Genomic DNA, 20162 nt, shown 5'->3' with positions numbered 1-20162 from the left:
TTCCATGTGCTTGATATAAATAAAAGCAATATTAGCTAATGAAACCTTAATGCATTTAACTATAAAAACAAGTCTTCCAACATAAGACTATACATATATATTATACATAAGACTATACTGTATCTTGCCAATGCAATTAATAACATGGACACACGGCCTGGTACAGACATTTTGACACTGTATGGCAGCATGATTAGATTTGCAAATGCTTCTGGTTCATGAAGTTCGTGTCTTGCCACTTCTCATCTAATAAATTGAGACAGAATTAGTCCTGGGTGAGTGGTTCTGCCTGCTGCCAAGAAGGGTTTGCTAAGGGTAAAACTCTAAAAGTAGAGATTAAGTTGTCTTCATCCCCGTAATGTGCTGTACAGCCAGGATTTGTGCAATAGGATCAGAGCAGAGCCATATATGAATCTAACGCTGGACAGCTGGTGTGTATGAATTTATATGAATCCCGAGGCCAGATTTTGAGCTACCCTCAAATCCCAGCTAATAAATGTATCAGAACTATACTTTCCCTGTTCCCTCACAGAGGCTTTGCTGATGTGGTTTCTAATATGCCCATTCTTATGAAAATAGTCTGAACCCTGAGTACCCTAAATTTGACCTGCCAGGCAGAACCACAGCTAAGTAACCAAAAGAGGTGCTTTTCCAGATGGAATAACATAGATTAGTCAAGTTCAGTACCACCTCCAGACACAGAGTTACACACAAGTCTTTACAGGATGTTAGTAAGCTAACTATTCATCCTGCCTGATCAATTCAATACTTCCCTGAGCAGGAAATTCAGGGATATTAAGAAATAATTTAATATAGATAACATATACATACGAAACATGTTCTTTGTGTTAAATTTGAACCAAACTGATATTCTGACATTCAACTTGGAGAAGTAGATTATAATTTTGGTAGAAATAACATCTCATATCACAAATGCCAGAGTTATTTTTATGTATCTGAGAAAAAAATCCAAGTTAAGTTAAAAAGGATTGATTATCACACCAGTGATGTCATGAAGCAACTCCAGTGAAAACCTCATTAAGGAATCAAACCCTCCTTTTGGCTCATGATGATTCAAAAACTGGGTCAATGGAAGCAGTAAGCTAGAGCTTGAGTTGAAGAAGGTATCAATGAATTTTCAATACTATTTTTCAGTACTATACCTTTTCCCTGTCAAACCAACACACCACATAGTCCACCTTTGCAAGGCTGGGTTGTTTCTGTGATGCACATTGCCTGAAGCAATGGATGTTGCCTGAAGTGATGTTCTGTGAATCTTGGTCATCTAATCTACCAGTAAACATGGATCAACTCTGCTGTGGGTGCTGCTGCATCCAATACCCCACATTCAGGGAAAACCTCACTTTTTAAAAGAAAGTTTTAAAGCAAATTCTTTAATGGTTTCTGCTTCAGCTATGAAAGGAGGTGGTGTGAGAGACTGCCTGTCAACAGACACTGTATCACATCCAACACGAAATCCAGATTTGCTTTAGGGACTGCACAGACAGCACAGAGAACACCACAGTGGTACTGGTGCTACTGGTTTCTAACCACAGTTACTGCTGTGGATAGATATCTGTCACAACAGACAGGGTATATGGGATCCCACGTGGGGGATCTGGGTCAGAAAAGGTGGGTCTTTTCCCATTAGGGTTTCCATGATTCCACACTTTAGAGTTGAACAACCTAATTTTAGTCACAGGTGTGATTTTAGGGGCAAGTGTAGAAGTTCTAGGTAGGCCTGATGAAGGAAGTGTCTTTTATCTATGTGTCTTTTTCCCACACAGGGACATATTCCCCAGAATACAGCACATTCACAGCTGTGACTAAAACAGGGGATCGATGCATTCCAGCAGTTCCTAAAAAGCAAAAGTGGTACAACTTGTCAGTCATCTGACAGACGAAACTTTGTCAGTGGTAATACTAGTTTTTAAGGGTTTTTTTTTCTGATTTACTAGAATAAAACATTTAAAACCTGGATTTTTTTTTCTATTATGTCTATCTGGAATTCTGCTGATTTCTTTGCATCTTCATATCACAAAATCATAGAACAGTTTGGGTTGTAATGGACCTTTAAGTCCATCTACTTCAATCCCCCTGCAATAAGCACTGACATCTTTGGGTGGATCAGGTTGCTCTGGTCAGATGCACCAGGCAAAGGCCAAAGATCAGGCTGTAAGGAGGTCAGCATGAAGTTTAAAAATGCAATTTGTTTTGCAGAACATTTAATGCAGTCATTTATCCATGACAAGAAGCCACCTAAATGGCTCACTGGACAATATGGTGTGGCAAATACCATCATCCCAGTTGCCACCTATTTTTTGAGCTGCTGAAAAGTTTAGTTCAGCACTAAATCGCTTTAGTACTGAGCTTTAAAATGCTTTAGCAGCTCAGAAGCACTTTGGCAGCTCAAATGCTCTTCATGAAGCACCAGCATCCTAAATCGCTTTAAGTCTAAAGTATCCTAAAAAAAAAAGGCAAATGGAAATATATCCAGCAGCACATGTTTGGGTAATACACATGTCAAGAACAAAGGACATGGTGCTAGTCTTGGATTTGACAGGATGTCTGCTGCCAGGAAGACCTGAATCTTGGCCAACACAGAATCCAGCATTTACATTTACAAATCTGAAGAATTTTTTATTTTGAGGGAACACCAGTGGGGTAGTCCAAGTGCAGCCTCTACTCTCAGTCTGAATGGCTGAAATGACTCACTTGTCTACCTTTTGGAAAACGCATTTTGAGGTTCAGACCAAGTTATCTCCACCATACCAAGGAAATGGTAAATTCCTGAGAAATGTGAATTAGATTGAGAGCTTTCCTGTAATTCTTTTTTAACTCATCAATAGGGCAAAGGCAACAAAACAAGTTATAATGATTAAGTTATAAATGGCTTGGGTAACAAAATATGGGATTTGGGTTCCAGTTGATTTTTGGATCATGAACAGTGCTCCTGTCTTTGCATTTCCCTCACTGTTTCCTCTACCAAATGCTGGCTGAATTCATGGAGCTATGACTCTATCTACAGGATGAGAACACTTAGACATTACATTTTCCTTCTTTCAGAAGACAGAAAGAGTCCGTTTCATCAGAGCTAAATGGAGATAGAAATTCAAGCCCCTAGTTTCAACATATTTTAAAAAAAGAAATTAAACCCCAATCATTTGCTGTGCAACTCTGGTTTGAAATGAGTGTTCAGATGTCCCAGCTGCTGCTTTTGGAGCTGGCCTGGTCCCTCTGTCAACTCCTCAGCTTAAAGCATTCCATACAGGATAACTTTTTAACATCCAGGCTCTGGGTTACAGGACTTGCTTCCTTTATGACCTGTCTGCACAAATAATCCTGCTATAGATTATTCACCCAAAATCCTGAGCAGGGCATATTGTGGTTATTCATTCCACTGGTACCAGGATCATTTTTAATCTGGTCACCTTCCTCTTTGGACAGACTTGGAAATGCTCTCACAATCCACAGTGCAGCTACTCAGCCATGCATTTGCAGTGTATTAGGTTTTAGTCTAGATTTCTACTCTTCATCTGGCTTTATTCACCTGTACATGTATGGGTAATTAATCTGAGTCTCACTTGTTTTATCAGTGTTTTCATCACTACAAAGCATGTTATTTTACCTTTTCTACTGCATTTGGCAGCCTTAAGGGGTTGATGTCTTTTAGAACAGCTCATTTCTACCCTTTCTCTCCACCTGTTTCACTTAGTTTGCAGTAAAAAAGGCTCCAAACTATTACAATTCCCAAATGAACCCAAAGATACCTGCCTTTCTAAATATGAGCACGTCACTAATCTCAGGGCTGCTGTGATACTGCAGGCAAAGGCTTTGGCTTAATTACATCCTTTTGAGCTGCTGTTTCCCAGCATCCTGGCTTTCCTTGCATTGTAAGATCCAAGGACACTGATCAGCTCTGGGTAAACACAGGCGACATTTGCACTGTCCTGAAACCTGCAAGTTTCTATATGGAAAACAGTACAACCCACAAACACTAAAGGGTCCAGCTGTGACTGGCAGGACTACCTGCTTCTCTGAGAAATAACTGGCATAACCTGCTCTGTTCCCCACATTGTTGAATGTCATTCTTCTCTTTGGCCCTGCTGATTCAGATCCTTACCCCAGCAAAGCCAGTGCTGTCTCCTTGCAGCATGACTCCTCGGGAGCACATGAGGAAGATGTCTATCCTGGGGGAACAAGGAACACTGGAAGAGAAGCACCTGTACCGATTAGCAAGTGGAATGGCAGCAGGAGGTGAGCAGGGAGAAACCCAAACTACATCTGTCTATATGATTAATTCCTCTATAATATACAAAAACCAGCCAGCAACAGGTTGGATGTCTTAAAAAGGCATTTCAAATTTGTCTTAGGAGTAACTGCAGAAATCTTTCTCTAAGGTGATTTAAAGTTAACACAAGGGGTTCTTGGAATTCCAGATTTGATTAAGAGATGTTGGGCATCTGAAAGACAAGTCAAGGTCACAAAAGAACTTAGCAACAAAAGCCATAGCTGGACATTATGATGTTCTGGCTCACCATTGTAGGCTCTTCTTTCTAGGGTTGATGTTCCATTGCAAGGCAGGTTCTAGCTAATATGATTTTTCAAAAATGAAACTATATTAGAAATAAAAGCTGTCTCAAGCAGAGAACTTAACATCCATGGCTATCTTCTATTTCATACTGTCATGTGAATTACTATTCATTGTAAATTTTCCTTTTGTACACTTGACTGTGCACATCCTTGTTTATTTTTAATGCCGTTTGATTGTATAAATTTGCATTAATTAAACAAAACAGTTATGGTGGCAGCAGAAACATATTTTTTAGTTGCTGCTGTTAAAAAAAAGTGTGATTTGCTAACTCGTACTAAGGAGGGGGAAAAAAAATCAAATTTTTTGGTAAAGTTGTACTGCAGACAGAATCACTTTCTAAGTTAGCACACTGACCCCTGAGCTGTGTCTGCTTTGTGCCAGAGCTGCGGCAGCGGCAGGAGATGCTCATGAGGAATCAGCTGATGGCAGTGAACCCCCAGCTGATGGCGCCGGGCCAGCAGAGGGTGCAGGCGATCCCCGCCCAGTTTGAGCCGCGCCTGGTGGACAGGTACGGGACACCATTTCCCTGTTACAGCACTGCAGTCAATAACAACCGTGCTGTCCCTGAGCATGTACAGACCTTTGATTATTCTTAACTAAGCAATGTCCTCTGCTTATCTGAATGTTGGGGTTTTTTTCCCTCCCAGAGATCTGTTACCTTCCACTGAAATGATGGCCTCGGCTGATCCCAGACAAATCCACATATCCTCCCACCTTGGACCCACAGTCCCGCAGCACCCAAACGTGCCAAACATGTTGGCCAACCGAGTTTACCCAGGCCCAGGTAACAAAGCAGCGTCTGCATCCTGAAAAGTGAGAGTGTGTAAAGGAGAGAGCAAATTGCACCTATTGGTTTGTTGGTAGTGTCAGCAACAGTTTGTTTTCTTTAGAAAAACAGTCTCACTGAATGGAAACAGCCTGTCCACCAGAGAATCTAAACTGCACCACTTTAGGTCTAAACACATCCATTTTAGCTCTTGTTAAATACACTGTTTTCAAAGTCATTTGCGTGTTTTTCTACTGCTTTTTCTTTTTGTATTTTCCAAGCATTGTCACATCTGAAAAGAAGGCTGTAGCTAAACAAATGAGCCCAATCAACAACACTTTCACACTACATTTAACTCTTGCTCTTGTATGAGTGTTGGCTGCTTTATACTGATCATATTCTATAATGATAATATCACATGCCACCTTACTCATGTAGGGCAACTGCAAGTCCTTTTAATAAATGTTCAAAATTACAGGGCATAGCTCCCAGGGGAAGGCTGGATATCACAACTGTGGCACTCGTGTCATGCTGCACATAAATTTACATATCACTTCATACAAAATGATCTCATGATTCCTTTTTTGAGATGAGTGAATAAATTCTCAATGTCATACTGATTTATAAAGAAGTATTTCTGGCTTCAGCTTTTTTTCCCACCTAATGCAGATCTCAAATAAGACATTTCCTCAAGAGGAAATGTAATTTAAAATTACATGGCCTCCAGGCTAAAAACAGTCTTGAAGGATCAGGTTTGCTTTGCTCAGTTGATAGTTATTATTTTCTGAGCAGTTATATGTGCTTCAAAGACTCCAGCTTAAACCATGCTGCTGTCTCCTTTCTTTATCAATAACAGCAGATATTCCTAACTACAGATCTGATCCTGCAAACACCTAATGCTGGACTTCATGTTTCTTCTACTCATTCCCACCAAAGCAATGACCATGAATAGGATTTGACTTAAAGTCATATCTGCTTCCTGGTGGAGTCCATAGTTGAAGTCTTAAAAAGCTTTTTAAAGTGTCTCTGTGTTGCTTTGGGGTTTGTGCACTTGCTTGAGGGAACAAGTGAATTTTAAAGACTTATTTTTTCTCCTTTCCTTTAAGGATATGGCTTTCTACAACCAGAATCCATGGAAGCTGTGGCCAGAAGACAGGAACTGGCTCAAAAGCAAAATATTGCCAGGTAATCCATAGCAAGCTTTGCTCTGAGGTGCCTGCCAGGATTAGGGTAAATGGCAATTACTGAAGCACACATTTATTGTTTACAGTGGTTGAGATATTTTTTCAAGTCATCCAGAGAAGCAGAGGGCCCTTGATTATCTATTAAGGCCTGAAGATACAGAACATTCTGCTTGTCCCTATTCTGCTTTTAGTCTTAAAATGATGTAAGAAAAAGAAACAAACCCTTTAGCTTGGTTAAGGAAACAAAGAAACTCCAGCCCCAGCCCTTGAACTCTCGATTCAAACACCCTAAAGTTACAAAAATTCAGAAACAAATTCAAACCTTCCAGCTGTGTGCTGTCACATACAACATTTTAAGCCTCTACAGCTGGGCCCTTGGGATAATTAGCTATGTGTCCACCCTACCAGGATGGGCAGCTTTCTTGGTTTACCAAATAGTTGGAATATCAGGGTGATTATAGAGAAGTCCACTAATTTGTTCCAGTGTGAGTGTAACCAGTAGCTGGTTAAGTAACCAGCAGTGCCCTCCCTCACACACCATTTCCACAGCAGAACTCTAACCTCAACCACTCCTGCCCTGGGCTGCAGCACAGCACTCAGTGGTAGCATCCCTCACACAGTGAGACTAAGAGCAAAGAACAGAGAAATTATGAGTAGGCATCTGAAGAGAATTATGACAGAAATGTTTTGGGCTCTTCAGTCAACAAAGCTTGATTATTAGCTTGATTATTGCACAAGATTTGCATCAGCAGTGCACTTCCCTTAGCTGTTACCACATGGAAGAGCCCTGAGAAAAACAAGTAAAATAACCAACAGCAAGTATGACAATCACATCCAGTCTCAGCCACATCAGAGCTGGTCCTACCTGTTCAGGTTCTTCCCTCAGCCCAGCAAAACCCCAACATAAAAAACCCCAGCCTAAATCCATGAGATAATCTTTTACCTCAGTTTTTTTCCACCCTGGCAATTTCCACTTTTTTCACACTGCTTTGTGCAGCACACATCACCTTTAGAGCTGCCTTTGGACCTGTTACAGAAATCAGGTGTTGACAGCCTCCTGCACTTCCTGCAGTTCTGCTGCTGAGCACCTGGGCCCAAATCCTTGTTCTCCAAGGGACTCTGCCTCAGTGATTCCCCATCTGCTGGTCCTCAGAGGAACAGACCATCTTATCTGGAGGAGTAGCAGGAATGTAATTCTTTCTGCTGCTTATCTCCACTTCAAGAGCTGTGTGGGAGTAATGACAGTGGGGCAAGACATACAAAGACATGGTAGACAGACAAAACACTTCCTTTGGATCTCTGAAAGCAGAAAATCAATAATTCAGAGGCTGTGGCAAAGATGAAAAGAGGGCAGAGAAAAATCCCTGAATGGAGTGATCAGCTAATTCCTGCTCAAACCAAAAATCTGAATAGATAGCTTTTGCCCAAACTGTTTCTCTGACAATTTTCCACTCTTCTAGAAGTCAGACTCTCTCTGAACTGTTATCCTCATTGCAGTGTTAAGAAAGCTATCTTGGTGAACTTCACAGGTCCTTTTCCAAAGAAAGATGCAGAAATCCCACTGAAAGTTCCTCAAAGCTCCTCTAGGAGCTGTAGTTTTCTGTTTGGTCGCTGGCTTGGCTCCAGAGAAAGCTGATGCCAGCAAAGGTTGGTACAGCAGAGACAAATACTACTCCTTGTAGTCTCCATATGCCACTGGTAAGCCCTCCTACCCACTATTCCAGGGGCAGGAAGCTGGCACAGACTCTGAAGCACTGGCTTTATCCACAAGGAAGGAGATCAGTTGAACACTTACCACCTGGATCTAATCTTTTCACACTCTCAGAGCCATGCTCCAGTGCCAGGCACTATGGAGAGCTACCCAAGGGACTTTGCATTAGCTCTGAATGTCATGGTCCAGAGATAATACAATTCTAGTTCTTTATCATTTGCAATATCAGTGTAATTTTGCAGTTTTCAGTACAGTTTTCTGATTAGTAATGTAATTCACTTATTTTCTTTAGCCTCCAACCCTTAGGACCCTGGAGACAATCTTTCAAACCCCAAGTGAGCATAATCACCTCATAATGCCTGGATTGCCAATACACAAATGACACTTTTTTGCCTGAAATATTATCTAGGGGCATCCCACGGAAGATACATTTCCCCTTCCTTTTAGCTTGCTCTATGTGTGTGACAGCACATTAAATACAGCCAGTTTGCCATTCCATCTGCAGTTTGTGTCCCCTCACACACAGCACTGTAGGGGAGAGACAAGACAAGCAGTTCTCTTGCCTATTCAATTAACTGAGTTTTCATTTGTGCTGAAAGAAAAGGTGATGAAGGAACTGAGCTGCCCTAACTGCCCCTGCTCTGTGTGTCTCTTAGAATGGAGATGGAGATGAGTGCTATTTTTCAGCAAAAGGAAATGGAGAAAGCCCATCGGAAAGGACTGCTGGGCCTGGAAGCACCTTTCCTTTACCATGGGATGCCAGCAAGTCCCATTGCTTTCCGTGGCAGGCACAGGCTACCTGAGGGCCACCTTCCCAGTGACCTGTACGTTCATCGCACCACCCTGGATGAAATCCATGGGAACACCGTGCTCATGGCAACCAGCCCGTACCCGCCAGTGACCACGCTCCAAAGGGAGAGGGGACGTCGGCCAGGGAGAAGAGCTGGAAACCACAAAGCTGCCGACTGCAGTGCCAATGGCACGAAGAACCAGGCTGAGGACAAACCCACGGACCCTGCCTCAGCTGCAGCGGATGATGAGAAAGAAGACAAGAAAGAAATAGAGGTGGAGACACCAAACAAACACGAGCAAAGCAAAAATCAGGCTGAGCCATCTGCAGTTGCCAAAAACTGTAAAGAGTTTGAGCAAGGCTTGAGAAAGAACTGTGCTACTCATGAAATTTCTACTGAAACCAACAGCTGCAGCAACACAAATGAGAAGGAAGCCAATAGCTCCTGTGCTGCTTTTGATGACAAATACATGTACCCTTCTGCAATCCCATTCTCAGCATTACCATATGGATTTCCAGTACCCAACAACCCATTGCTATCTTCAGGTTTGTCAGATCTCCAAATTACAGTTATATGTTGAAATCATTTGTTTTTATTGATATGGTTTCTTATTTCTTCCCTCTGTTTTAAGTAAATTTTTGTTAAGGTAGAGTCATTGCAAGTAAATGTAGAATTCATATGCTGCAAACAGTAATAACTGAATTCAGTTCGTGCTTTAAAAATGAATATCAATTAAAATAAACAAAATTGCTGACTGAAGTTGTGAGTTAGTCTCTCCCTTCTGCCCATAACTCTTCTATGTGTCCTAACTCTCAGTAGGCACTATGGGTTAGCAAAGGCTTGGATCTGTTCTACTGACATATTGGTAAAATTAAAATAACAGTAACATCTAAGGAATCAAAAATATTGGATAATGTACTCATTAGAGGAAATACTGCAGCATCATTTGTATGTGTAGTGACTGGTAGGTACAGTGCCAGCAGTAAACAAAAAAAAGAAACACCAAAAAAATCCCCTCCAGATCCAGGTACTACTGACTATCTGGTGATTTTTTTGTCCAAGACTCCTGTCTGTGACTACACACTGCTATTAATTTATTGGGCTCTGGAGAAGCGTAAAAATTTTCATGTTAACAACCACTTCCTCCTGATTTGCCAGCAAAATTCTACGACCATAACTTCTGTGTTTCCTCCTCCAAGGAGCACATGGCCTGATCCTGAATGGAGAAGACATTTCCTCCATCGAAGACATTCGCAAGTGGACTGTTGATGACGTGCACAACTTCATTGTCAGCCTCCCAGGCTGCTCAGATTATGCCCAGGTGATTATAAACATTCATCATGTTCTCAGGTCTTTAGGGCCATCTAGACTGAAAGGTCACCAAATAAATGTACATGGAGGGGGTAACTGGTTGTCACAAAGTTACAAATATGATAGTAGTTTTCATTGTGCCATTAGGACATGAATACAAAGATAAATCAGTAAAATTATTATTTCCTCCTTTTATTCTCTGTGTCTCAGGATTAAGCATAAAAAATAACCAGTCTGTTTTAGATGTGTTTTTTTATTATGTGTTTTATCATTTCATCAGATATTTAAAGACCATGCTATTGATGGAGAAACCCTCCCACTGCTAACAGAGGAACATCTCCTGGATACAATGGGATTAAAACTCGGACCAGCATTAAAAATCCGCTCTCAGGTATGATCATTAAATGTATGCCCAAGTCACAGACACATGAATGAGCCAGAAGCTCACAGGATGAAATTTTTCCAAACTAAACCACTTTTTCTTTCACTGATAAGGTAACTACTATAATATTGGGAGAAAAGAAATTACTCCAGCACAGTTTGCTTTTGCTTCTCTGCATGTTACCGCAGCACACAGAGAGACCCTAAGGAATATGATCATACATTTTTCAGGGACAGTTAGTCCCTCTATGTTTACAGTTTTCTGCCCTCAATTTCATCCACTAATAGGAACTCTCTGTGTGTTTCTGTTGTTGTCTGGTTCTTTTCTTTTTCTTTTCTCTCACTCTTCTGTCCTTAAAACCACCTTCCCCACTCCTGGCTGGCAGTTTGCCTTCCCTCTGTCCCAGGGGTGTTGGGGATCCTCCCAGGGAGCAGGAGGATCCTGCAGTCAGGCCCCACACTCCCAAGCTGAGTATTGACAAGCTCCTTCCACAACCCAGGCTTAGAAAAATATGAAAGAGGGAAAATGCAAAAGATTTTTTTTCGCTTTTGCTAACCACTGATAACCCTTGGAGATGGTTGGGATCCCCTGGATGTCCCTGGAGTTGCTACACGAGAGTCAACCTTGATGTTTAGTGGCGTTGACAGTGTCTCGAGAAGCGACTGCTGCGATTGTGCCTTTGTCTTTAAAGGTGTCGCGACGCCTGGGAAACGTGTTCTACATGATGAATCTCCCTCTGCCGGTGCCCCTGCCCCCTGCTGCCGGGAAACCCTCGGAGCAGCCCTCTGACATGGCCTCCCCTCTGCACTGCAACAGCAGCGGGGACACGCTGGACAGTCCCTGCTCTCAGGACCCAGAAACTTCCCAAGCAGTGGAACAGATCGTTTCAGAAAGCAGGGAAAATCCCTGTGACACAGCTGGGTCTCAGGCTGACTTCCAGATGATCGCTTTCCAGAAAAGTTGAGCTAACTCCAGGACACAACATGTTTTTAATAATACCTCTAGTTACAAAGTGTTTGAGAAGAAGCTACAGCCTGAAACCTCTGTGTGGCTGAAGGAAATAAGCTGCCAATGCAGCATGAGGAAGTGTAGTATCTCAAAGGCATTAAAAATGCAACTACATGTTAGTGCAATTACTTTGAAGTGCAATTCATTGAAAAGAATAACACTATAGTTAGCAGGGAAATTTATTTTTTCATTAAAGTCCAGTGGCATCACTGAAAGCTGTCAGAGACTCAGAGTGCACTGTCTGTCTTACATCTGTCTTACCCTGTGTTCCTGTGGGTTGCTGAGAAACTACTTGGGAAAGTCACAGCTTCCACACATAGCTGACTCCTCCTTCTACTGAACAAAATTTATATCTATATGGAATTCATTGGGAGAGTATGGAATTACCTTCAGAATAGAGAGAAATTTGAGTTAATCCCAATTGCTATTCCAGAACTAAGCCTTTCTAAGTGCCTGGGAAGGAAATACAGGATATAAAGAAGACACACGGATTGAACGCTGGACATGAAAATACCATGTGTGACAGTAATTTTAATTTTATTAATTTTAATTTTAATTATTCCAAGGCATTCTTATCACCAGGGCTGGAATTTGCTTTGTGTGACTGCACAGCTGAGATGGGTTTAGGGGGAAGCACCAGCACACTGCCATGAAGACCAGTCACTGGAGGACAGTAACGTTCCTGCAGGCACCAGGCTCAAACCCACCTGGTTCCTGCCAACCTCTGCCAGAACAACCTTCCCCTTGGCTTGCCTGGGAAAGCCATGGAAAGCTGTTCACTCAGCAGCATGCTCAGTGTTCTTCTTTTTGGAAAAAGACACCAATTTTAGCCTGAAAACTCCCTTTTCTCTGCAAAAATATGGCTTCCCCTCACTTGTGCTACTGATGAGTCATTGTCTCACAACAAACAAGAACAAGAGAACAAGAAATAGAGCTTTTGGCTAAGGATAAACCCCCAGCATTTACTGTGATTTCTATGGGACTTATCTCTGTTCCCTCTGGAGGGGTTTGTTCATACACTGGTTTTCCACTGAGGCTTTGGAAGACAGTATATTTCCACTCTTCTCCTTGCAAGAACACTTCTTTACTCCAAAGGACAATTTTTGTAATTGAAGTTCTGTGAATTGAGGTTTGACAAATTGTAGATCTGCTGTATGTTACTACTTTAGATTTGCTCCCCTTAGTTTAGTTTGTGTGGCCTCAACTACTTAAAGCCCAATAGGTATAAAGCTGTTTAGACAGTGAGAGGCTAAACATGAAGGAGAGTATTTTCATATTCTGTTCTTTTACTTTAGCTTAAGATAACTTGTTTTATGTCTTTGCTATATTTGTGCACTAGATAATGTGTAATTAGATGTTTGCAACAGCAAGTTCAGATGTTTATCTTATTATACTGTCCAAACTTTGCAGTCTTTGGAAGAAGGGCAAATACCTATATTCTTTTTAGCATGTGCAACAATTTCTAACTTATTTTTGTACAACTGACAATCATGTCGCCAGCGTCACTTACCTAATTAAACACACTTAATGACCTGGTTTTCAAATGGCATCCTACCTCCTCACTGTATGAAATATTCGACTCATTCCACACGAGACTTTCTCCACCCTGGAAGAGGAATCCCTGACACGGCTCCAGGTGAGTCGGGCCACGAGATGTCGCTGCAAAGCCGCGCGAGGTCACCTGCTGCCCTCCCGAGGGAAATGCAGCACACCTGAGGGACAGGTAAAAGGGCAAGGGTGTGAAGAAACTGAACCTGTTTTTCTAAAGTAGCAGCAGAGACGCTTGACTTGCAATCCCACGTGCCAGGGAGGGAAGATTGAAATGTGGTTCTGAAGAGTGTGATTATTTCTGTAAACGGTTCAGACACGAACGGTGCCAAAAGCTGAGAAAGCTGGGATGAAAACTCTGCAGTCTCGTACTACTGCTGCAACTGAAAAACACCCCAAACACCTGATCCTTTACACACACTGGGCAATTCTTCCCAAAATGACACAAAAAAATGACTTCATGACTTCCTGTACTCGGGGGAGATGTGTTGGAGCAGCCAAAATGCAATAAGGCTTGAACTGCAAACAGCTGTGGAGTGAAATAGGAAGGAAAGGGATTTAGCTAAACAGACAGAGTTGATTCTATTTCTAATGAAGGAAATACCACTGGTAATGAATGTTTCCTCTCCTACAAACACTTCAAAGAAAATGAAGGGAATAAAAAAGTTAAAAATAAATTAAAAAAACCCCATAGAATCAGTAGACAGACCAATATTTCCAGGCTTTGATGTGCTTTCCTGAATTATGTTCATATGTAAACGTTGAGGCCTTACTGATTCTTATGGTTTTTGACTTTTCGTGCTTATTCCAGCTGCAAAAGGGTTCAGGTAGTAATCACAAATAACTAAAAGCTGGCAGAACTCTGCCACTTAATGACTTCCTGGTGTCTGTGCCACCACTACATTCATTTTTTCTGCTATGCTACTAAAATCCCAAGGGGATGCAGATGACTTATTTTGAGTGGCATCATCAGAAATGTTTCACTTAATATCTCTTGCTGTGTTAGTTCATAGCAGTGATGCAGTTAATGAAGAAGAGAATGTTTTTTGTAAGAGGTAGATGTATCTGATTTTGTATCTACACTAAATGTGTGGGCTACCAGGGACAGAGACTTCCCTTTCTTTTTTGTAGTAGGGCCGAGGTCAAAGACAAGATTAACAAAAAGGTACAATAAAGGTATAACAAAATGGTTCTGTACTATAAATAACAGATCTAGGAAAGTCCTGAAAAAGAAGAAATGGCTTATCCTTCCTATGACAACCTGGGTTTCTGACCTTATGATTGCTGCATATGGGGATGATGTGGAATACATACTCACACAGAGCCAAACAGATAATTCTCTGCTCAATTCCACAGGTGAAAAATCTCTAAAAAATGCTATGAATATACAAGTGAGGAAGAATTCCCACCTGGTCCAAGTCAGGTATTCATTCTAATCCAGCACACAAACACAAGAGCAGGCAGCCAGATGCACAGGGCAGTGGTATTTCAAACTGACCCATACTCATGCCACCAGATATTTTATAAAAATTTAAATTTTAAAACTTCATATTATTGTGAATCTGCCACAAAATAATTTTCAGAATGTCAAATTATCCTTAAAGTGTGAACTACAAAAAAACCAAAAAACCTCTAGTTTTTAAAATTGCCTCTATTTTTTAAACTAAGAAGAAACTTCTCATATTTTTGACTTTACCCTCACAGAATGTTGGTTGGTTGTGCAGTGTTTTGAGTCACCTTCAGCATCAGAAATTTTACAAGAAAGCACCCAAAACTAGACACAGCTCATTTTGGTACCTTGCTCTGGTAATGTTCTATCTAAGCCCTTTATCATTCACTGGAAAATAACAAGTCTACTCTATCATAGAATGGTTTGGGCTGGAAGTGACCTTACAGATCACCCAGTTCCAGCCCACTATGTTCATCAGGGTTGTTACCTGTAGTGGTTGGTTTTGATTAGCCCCTCATGCTATAGTAAAGAGCTGTAGCTTTATTGCTATGGCAATTGCAGTATAATAGTACTTGTTGTAGTAAGAGAAAACCTGACCTCTCCTTTCTCACTTGTTTAGGGTTTGGGGTTTTTTTGCAGTTGCAAGGCTCCTTTCCTTTCTCTGGGAAGGCTTTGCTCCTACTCTCACCTGTACTGAGGTCACAAGAATTACTCTGTTAACTTGGACTTTATGCAGTCCTTTCCTTTGTCTCATTGCCAAGTTTGCCCAAACCTGTTTTCTCCCAAAACAGACATTAATTCTGTACTACCCACATGTTCTTCTTGAACCACCAATTTCTCTGTTAGTGAGGCTGCAAAGCCTTTAACCCAGCCCACAGAAACCCTATCAAGACCTATTGTCTGGGTTGTATAGAAAATGATGCAGTATTTTTTCCTACAGCACAGCAAAGACATGAATAGATGTTTTGATTTATCAAAATTTAAAAGCACATGTGGCATCTGTGTGTGTGAATTGCTGACATAAATATCAATCAAACAAAACAGCAAAGCAGAAAAAGCACTGCTGACCATGGGGGAAAAAAGAGAGCATCAAGCCAACCTGGTTCTCCTCTTTGCTGATTAGCTTTCAGTCCCAGGGTTCAAACAGCTCTGCACAGCTGGGATTCTTGGGACTCCAGCAGTTCCTAAATGGTTTGCATTGAAGGATGGTCTGTAAAGCTCTCACTGGCTTCTGGTTCAATCTGTTAAATGGAGGGAAGTAAACTCAAGACTCACATTTTTATATAACAAATATTTTTAACTCAACCACTTGTAGTCATAACAACAAATCTATGATTTTTATAAAACAATAACAAATAGTTTCTCCTAATGCTATATCCTTAGATATTACCATTCTTATCCTCCCCTCCTGCCACTGCCAAAAATACAGAGATACTAGCCAGCCCTTTTCATATATTTTTTTCCCCGAATCTCAGCTGTTCTTAAAAAAATGTATTGATGTGTTTTCCATTTATGTGTGCAGGTACATCCCCACTGACTCCAGCACAGTCTGACTGACAGTGGTCTTTAGGAAGATCTGATGTGCCACCCCACACTAGGAGAGATATGCCCTTAATGTCCTTATTAGGGTTCAACAGTTATTACTAAAATGAGAATATACTCTTGCAGTGAACAAAGCTGGTGTTTGAAACAGATGCAATTAATTGCAGAAGGAACAGAATCAGGAGAAATGATTTCTTAGCTCACCTGTGACTTTTGTCGATTATATGTATCAAATAATTCTGAGCTGTATAGAAATGAAAAGGAACTTGAATGAGAGGAATTATTTAAGAAGCTTCTTAGTGAAAGATAATTCTGGAGATTTGTCTGATGAATCTTTGTTGTTCTGCTAAATTAAAAGCTAAGTGGCTAACTAAATATTTATAAGTTTCAGAGATGGAGGTGACTCAGGATATGTCTACAGTGGAACGTGTTTCTTAGTTATGACTCATGTGTTTGTGGGTGGATTTTAGCTGAACCTGCCTTGACAGTATGTGATGCTGTACAGCACAAGGCCCCTATTCCTTATGTTTTGAACCCATGATTGGTGCTGAAGCTGACTGGATGAAAAGGGAGGAGAGTCCAGAGCCTGCATCCAGATATCACCTGCAGATGATCTAAGAGATGTCTCCTAACATATTGCCAGAGAATTTGTCTTCCTTCCTCCCTCCCTCCCTCCCCTCCTCCTTTCCCCTCCTTCCCTTCCTGCCCCTCAACAGAATTGGTGAGGTAATTGTGATTTGTGTTCTCCCCTCTCTTCCCCCAAAGCCAGAAGAATTATCCATGGGTCCAGTGGATAAGCTTCTTTCAAGTGAATGGTTTGTTCAGCAAACACTTGCTCTCACTTCTGGTGTGACTTCAGCTTCTGTTTTGCAGAAGGCTGCGTGACTCCAGAGAGAATTAGTGACATGGTTGTAATTCAATTGCCAACATGTAGCCTTGTCCTTCTGACAGTGGTAAGTCCACATCATCTTATGGATCCAGGATGACTGAGCCCAAAGCAATCAGATAATAGAGAGCACAAATGCCAATAAATTGACAGGAACAAGTGAATTTAAGGCTATAAGAAAATATGTACCAGAAAGAGTAGAACACCACCTATCTCAGTGTCCTGCCTCAGGGGCCAAGAGAGGACACCTAAAGTAGAGCATAAGAACAAAGCAAACCTTTGAGAATAATTCCTTTATCTCCAGGGACCTATTTCACAAACAGAGGTGATTTCTGTATTTAATAGTAGCTCATGATGCATTTTTGTTCCATTGATGTATCCAGCTGTTTTTTGGACTAAGTTTCCAACTGCTGTGTTAGATCACACAGCTGGGGCAAAGAAGAGGAAAAGTAAGCTAATGAAATGCTGTTGGTTTGGCTTCAGTTGAAAGAGGAAACCACCCCACTTGTATGCAATATCCTTCCCAACAGCAATTCTGAATCTACCCTAATCACAAGGGCCCTTCAGGGGCTGTGACTTCACTGTGAGGTTCTGAAATGCTGCTTTTTGCAGCCTTCCCCTCAGCTGACAGACACTGACCTTAAACACAAGCAGTTTGAACCTTCACTTCCACTCCCTGGCTTTTTTTGGGATTCAGCCATTTGTTTCTCTCCTGTTTGCATCATACTGATGACTGCAAATAAACTTGTTCCAGGTACACTTCAATCTTGCTCTGCTCTGTGCTCCACAGTGGTAGGTCCATCCAGTGCATTACACAGGAGGACACATTCCCTGGCCCAGTTTCCATCCCTCAGTCCTTTCTTACAGATCTGCTTGAAGTGATGGGTTTGCTCCCTGTGCTGCTCCATGCCCAGCTGTCCTAGGAAGAGCTCCTGCAACTTAGTGTTTCTCAAACTTCAGATGAATTAAAATTTCTGGAGGGGAGGAGGGGGAAGCAAAATAGAGATTAACCAGATAGTCAAGGTGCTTTTCTGGCAGCAAACAGCTTGATGTACTGCAGATAACATACCATGCCAAAAAAAACTCCTGCAAAATGAAGAGCTAAGCATTAAAAATGGGTTTATGAATCAGCAATAGATTCAAAGAGACAGGGGGTATAGGGAAGTAAGACCTGAAAAGAGCCCAAAAGCAGAGGTATGAGGGATGATGACCCATCACGAGGTGATTGCATCCTTCAAGAGGAGGGCAGTGTGACCAGGCAGGAGTGTGGTTCCAAAGTGCATCTTCCATGGAGCAGGGAGAGTTTCACAGCTGAAATTCAGCTTGTGCCTGTACAGGTAGAGCAGAGGGTCTGAGCTAAAATCCTTACTGCAGGCATCATGTATTATTAGCAATCTCTAAGTTACAAGTGGCTGAAACAACCTCTGCAAGAAAGCCTCCATGTCAGATGGGCTTTTATGTTACTGTAAGTCAAGCAGATGAAATAACTGCTTGAATTATTGCCAGCTTAAAACATACATTCTTTAATAAATGCAGTTTGTCTACTTTTTACAAGGCATTGTTTTATTGTAACCATAAAAACTTCAATTCCCTTTCCCTAGTTTATCTTTTGAATTACACTTTTCTGGTTGACTCGCTCTGCAGTCAGTCAGCTTAATTTGTAACTTGTATAGATTTTCTGCCCAGCAACAGCAAAAGGAAAACATTCGACAGAAAAAGATGTCGTACCAGCAAGAGCACAAAACCCGGCACAGTGACTGAGGGGCAAATACGCTGCTGGAAACGTTTTTAGGTTCTTAATTGCTCAGTTTTCAATCTGAGAAAGTTCCAAAATTGTAGGCACAAGAAGGGGCAACAAGACCTGAGAGGGCTGGACAAGACGACACAGCACTGCACATACTTTTCCATCCCAAAGTGCCAGGGTGTGGTTTGGAAACATGGAGCCAGGATAAACGATTATACGCTTTGCTAACTTCAGTGACCTCACAGCGCAAGTATGTGGGACAACCTCTGGCAAAGGGCCCTTCTGCTTTATATAGGTTGCTTTCTGAATCTAATTCTGTAAGTAAATGAAGAGGTCTGAGCAGTGAATCTGTTTAAATAGGTATCAGCTAACAAAGGCCTGGAGCATCTTTACGGCCTAACATACTATGGAGGAGTATCAGAACTAAAGGTATAGATTTTTACAGCCAAAGAGCTGGAGAACTGCTGGGTTACTGGGTTGAGGGGAGACAATGAGGGGCTGAGTGGGGACGGTGAGGGACTGACGAGGGACAATGAGGGGCTGAGGCACTGAGGGGCTCTTTTAAGTGGTGCTCAGCAACAGGACAAGGAGTAATGGCCATAAACTAAAACACAAGAAGTTCCGCCTCTGTGAGGAATGAGGATGAGGATGAATTTCTTCACATTGAGGGTGGCAAGAGCACTGCAACAGCTGTCCAGGGAGGTCATGGAGTTTCCCTCTCTTGGAGACATTCCAAACCCTGGACACGTTCCTGTGTCACCTGCTTCAGGTGACCCTGCCTGGGCAGGGGGGATGAACTGGATGATTTCCAGTTTCCGACCCTAACAGCTCTGGGGTTCTGTGACCGGGGCTATGAAGGAGAGCGGTGAGGGGCTGAGGGATCGAGGTGTGGTGGTGAGGAGCTGAGGGGGAGCAGCGAGGGACCGAGACCGCTGAGACGGGACGGCGACGGGAGGGCGCTGAGGGGCTGAGGCGGGATAAGGGACTGAGAGGAGGCGGTGAGGGGCTGAGGCAGAATGAACCGAGGGACCGAGGCGAGGTGCTGAGGTGAGGCGAGGTGCTGAGGCGGGGCGTGGCGGGAGGGCACTTAGGCGAAAGGTCCGCGAAGGGACTGAGGGACTGAGGCGCTGAAGGGCTGATGGGGAGGCACTGAAGGACCGAGGCGGACTGAGGGGTTCAGGGGCTGAGTCGGGATGAGGGACGGTGAGGGGCTAAGGCAGGATGAGCCGCCGAGGGACTGAGGTA

The 20162-nt window shown here is 42.3% G+C and overlaps 2 protein-coding genes across 3 annotated transcripts in view; one reads left to right on the top strand and one right to left on the bottom strand.

The window, feature by feature from the left end:
- LRRC31 (leucine rich repeat containing 31) overlaps positions 1-18139 on the bottom strand; it is a 44417-nt gene extending 26278 nt beyond the window's left edge. The window contains exons 1-3 of one of the 2 annotated variants that reach the window (XM_027647362.1): positions 17813-18139; positions 15845-15986; positions 13258-13459 (exon numbers count right to left, since the gene is read on the bottom strand). The gene's annotated coding sequence lies outside the window, so the exon portion shown is untranslated. Of the gene's footprint in view, positions 1-13257; positions 13460-15342; positions 15427-15844; positions 15987-17812 lie in introns of those variants that run through there. The other variant, XM_027647363.1, reaches the window with a different exon arrangement.
- SAMD7 (sterile alpha motif domain containing 7) lies at positions 4155-11703 on the top strand. Its single transcript, XM_027647364.1, has 8 exons — positions 4155-4257; positions 4976-5102; positions 5242-5378; positions 6467-6545; positions 8912-9591; positions 10246-10367; positions 10638-10748; positions 11431-11703. The coding sequence occupies exons 1-8, from the start codon at positions 4155-4157 to the stop codon at positions 11701-11703; spliced, it is 1632 nt and encodes a 543-aa protein (XP_027503165.1).
- Positions 18140-20162: the final 2023 nt, after the last annotated feature.

This window comes from Corapipo altera, unplaced genomic scaffold (genome assembly GCF_003945725.1).
Source record: "Corapipo altera isolate COAL_440 unplaced genomic scaffold, ASM394572v1 113, whole genome shotgun sequence".
Taxonomy (NCBI): domain Eukaryota; kingdom Metazoa; phylum Chordata; class Aves; order Passeriformes; family Pipridae; genus Corapipo; species Corapipo altera.
This window is presented reverse-complemented; position numbering and strand designations above follow the sequence as displayed.

What these genes read in the sequence shown, in the direction of transcription:
- SAMD7 (XM_027647364.1), top strand. Translation starts at nt 4,155, where the DNA reads ATGACTCCTCGGGAGCACATGAGGAAGATGTCTATCCTGGGGGAACAA. An exon ending in CAAAAGCAAAATATTGCCAG is followed by an intron (nt 6,546 to 8,911) that starts GTAATCCATAGC and finishes TGTGTCTCTTAG; the next exon opens with AATGGAGATGGAGATGAGTG. An exon ending in GCTGCTCAGATTATGCCCAG is followed by an intron (nt 10,368 to 10,637) that starts GTGATTATAAAC and finishes TCATTTCATCAG; the next exon opens with ATATTTAAAGACCATGCTAT.